This window comes from Limulus polyphemus, unplaced genomic scaffold (genome assembly GCF_000517525.1).
Source record: "Limulus polyphemus unplaced genomic scaffold, Limulus_polyphemus-2.1.2 Scaffold8983, whole genome shotgun sequence".
Taxonomy (NCBI): domain Eukaryota; kingdom Metazoa; phylum Arthropoda; class Merostomata; order Xiphosura; family Limulidae; genus Limulus; species Limulus polyphemus.
The window spans coordinates 1-3794 of NW_013674593.1; the positions used below are offsets into that span (position 1 = coordinate 1).

At 30.7% G+C, this 3794-nt stretch overlaps 1 protein-coding gene across 1 annotated transcript in view; it reads right to left on the reverse strand.

Annotated features, from left to right (window-relative positions):
• Positions 1-1344: 1344 nt before the first annotated feature.
• LOC106475681 (contactin-associated protein-like 5) overlaps positions 1345-3794 on the reverse strand; it is a gene marked incomplete at its 5' end in the record, with an annotated part of 23922 nt that continues 21472 nt past the window's right edge. The window contains 2 exons of the mRNA XM_013936360.1: positions 1345-1518; positions 2969-3060. Of these exons, the coding sequence (XP_013791814.1) occupies positions 1351-1518; positions 2969-3060 (260 nt within the window). The remainder of the gene's footprint in view (positions 1519-2968; positions 3061-3794) is intronic.

Below are 3794 nucleotides of genomic sequence, written 5' to 3' on the forward strand. Positions count from 1 at the left end.
TAAATATTATGTATTGGGGATAACTAAAAATAATAGTTGGTTTAACTAAACTAATAAATATTATGTATTGGGGATAACTAAATATAATAGTTGGTTTAACTAAACTAAGTGACATTATGCGAGTATGTATGAACAACCACAAGATTAAAAAATCTCATGCAATTTAGAAAAAAAAATAGAGAATTTGGTACATTGAAATACAGGAAAAGGACTAAAAGGTGAGATAATAATTTTCATGAAATACCAGAAATAAAGTTAAAGTAATTTACTCTGTTTTAATTGTGTTGCATTAGTACTGTTGGTTTACTCTGTTTTACTTATTTCTTTTGCATTAGTACTGCTGGTTTACTCTGTTTTACTTATTTCTGTTGCATTAGTTCTGTTGGTTTACTCTTTTTTACTTATTTGTGTTGCATTAGTACTGTTGGTTTACTCTTTTTTACTTATTTGTGTTGCATTAGTACTGTTGGTTTACTCTTTTTTTACTTATTTGTGTTGCATTAGTACTGTTGGTTTACTCTGTTTTTACTTATTTGTGTTGCATTGATACTGTTGGTTACAGAACAGACTTGTAGTCAAAAGTAGTATTTTGACTAGTAACTAACTTAAATGGGTATTTTAGCAATGCAAATAGTAATAAGTTATTTTTTAATACTTTACAAAGTAATATTTAGCCAAATTAAATGTGTTTTAAACAATGAAAGAAATATGAAGTTACTTGTAACATTTTAGAGCCAAAGTAATGTATATGTTTTAACAGTACATGTTGGAACACTAACCAGAAATATGAAGTTACTTGTAACATTTTAGAGCCAAAGTAATGTACCATATACATTACTTTGGCTCTAAAATGTTACAAGTAACTTCATATTTCTGGTTAGTGTTCCAACATGTACTGTTAAAACATTTGTAACAGTACATGTTGTAACACTAACAAGAGCACTTACTTGAAATAATTCCTATGCTCTGTACTAAAATACATCTAGACAATTTTAGCAATAAATATAAATCAAAAGATAATGAAAATTTGTCAAACACATTTAAAAAATGTTGCAACTCTGGTCCTTGGGTGACTAGGCACATCTTGAAGACTGAAAACAAAGAGAAGACCTGGAGAAAAGAGTTGTAATACTAACTTGGAGTGTGTTATCAGCCACTTACTGACAGTACATAAGTACTCTTAGAAAAGTAATGTCGTTATGGGCATCTTACATAACACACAAAAAATTGCTATTTAGAATTTTTATCCAAGTGAAAATGTGGCAGTGCAAGGTAAACACTTAGGACTTATAACTAATCCTTAACATTTAACAATGTGGCACTAGACAGTTCCTTGTGGAATCTCTCAAATTACTCACTTGATATGCAGCCTTTGAAGTTGAAATAGTCTCTAAATCGTGGGTCATTTGGTTTTCCCACACTTCCAATAACCATCAAGTCTGATGTGAGTGGTTGTTCTCCAACAATGGAGCTACTTCCTATATCTCGAAATAATGTAACTTCGTCTCTTCTGTCAACCTGAAGAAAAAATACTTAACTGTTCTTGTGAAGCTAGTCTCATTTTTAAAACTTCTTCAATAATTACATTATCCTGACTATGAATGTAAATTATAAAAAAATTTAATTTAATGTTTTTTTCATAATTTCCTAGTATCATGAAATTCAAAAATTTATCAGAATAAAAAGCACATGAAGACACCAAAAAACAACAACTGTATATTGGGCAACATTATGTTTCAGAACTCAACAGATACTCTTCTAGTCTTTATAAATACAAGTACAAATAATCCCTAAAAAACTTCAATTTATAGGGCTGAGTACATTATATTAAAAAAGATTATGAATATACATATTAGCAAGTCACATGACAACCACAGCAAATATAAAGCTGTTGTGGAGAGACATGTTTCAGAATCATATTTTAATGCTTTTGGCATTTTGTAGATAATATGATGCCACAAAAATTTACTGCTGTAACAGTTCTCTTTGATGCAAAATATCCATACACTCGAATCATAAAGACATGTTCAGATTGGGGTATTAAAATTTACAAGGGAATATCCCTTATACTTAAGTGCATTGGAAAACAAACAAATTGGGATCAATATTGGGCACCAGGATCATCAAGAAACAGACCTGCAACAAGTATACCCCAACCAGAGTGAGTAAAGTGTGACATATTGTAATAACTGAGAGTCCACAAAAATGTAGGTCAGAGGCAAAATCGCTTACCTATACCAGAAGACAACAGTATGCAACATAATCAAGAAAAATCTTCAATAGGAAAAGCAACACAAGTTACATGTCCACAAGTTGCTTCCACTATATATCAATTCAATAGCTGCATACACGTCAAGCAGCTGGAAAAGCAACACAAGTTAAGTGTCCACAAGTTGCTTCCACTATATATCAATTCAATAGCTGCATACGTCAAGCAGCTGGAAAAGCAACACAAGTTAAGTGTCCACAAGTTGCTTCCACTATATATCAATTCAATAGCTGCATACGTCAAGCAGCTGGAAAATCAAATGGATATACATACTGTTCTATATAAAGTCATACTGGTCAAGTAGTGAGATGCAGCACCCCCTGGAGTTCTGTATGATTTAAACTGTCATGCTCAGAGCATACCCCCATCTTTCCATCTAGTACATGAGAATAATGGTTTTCCGACAGTTGTTTCAACAGTCTGTGATGGTGCATTTTGCAACAGAAACTATGCTACAAGGCTATTGTCAAGATGCATAGTCATCAGAGAGAAGATGACCAGATATGGTGGCATGAACTATAATAACATGGTAAGGATCTGAAATCATTTTATTATAATGTACTCAGCATCTTTAGAATAAAGACACAAAACTAGACTAATAAATGCAGGTATAAGTCAACAGGTATTCCCATTTATACAAAATAAACAAACAAAAGGAAGAGGTTTTACTGTTAGAGCTCCGACAGTACACTACCTTACCATTAATTTAGTATCCGTTCCTTTTCGCTGATAATAAACTGCATGTCGATATCCATCATTAAAATTTCCCTTCTTAACTGTTGTGCTAAGGACTATTTAAAAAAAAAAGAAGTATTTCGTGAACTTTCCTACCATAATATGCTGAGAATATACAAAAATCAATTAATATTACAAATATGAGTCTCGTGATATTAATACCTGAAAAACAATTCCAATGGTTCTGTAAAACTGTTTAAAAGTATTTAACTTTTCCAACTAACAGTTACAGAAAATTAAAACTAAAAATTTTCACCATTAAAAAATTAAGAAGTTGCTTGAATCACAAGTTTATACCATTCTTCATTATAAAACATAAATGCACATCATCTTAAACCTATGTCACAACCTTTTCTTACAGTTTCATTCAAAATTTCATTAATCTACCTTATTATGATAGTATGCTATTAAGTTTACATTAAAACATAGTTTATAATTCAAATATTTATATCATCCAAGTTTTAATTTCAAAAGGAGATATTTAAAATTCTCAATCTTCACCTCTGAGTCACATGATCAGGTGGCATGCAGACTTCTCATTTGTAGATTTTTTTTTCTCCTCTTTATAAAATTTTCAGATTGTTCAACCAATTATAAACACATACTATAGATACTGACAAACACATACTATAGATACTGACAAACACAAATTATCAACACATACTATAGATACTGACAAACACAAATTATAAACACATACTATAGATACTGACAAGCACAAATTATAAACACATACTATAGATACTGACAAACACAAATTTTCTTGCTTTATTGAGATATCACTATATTT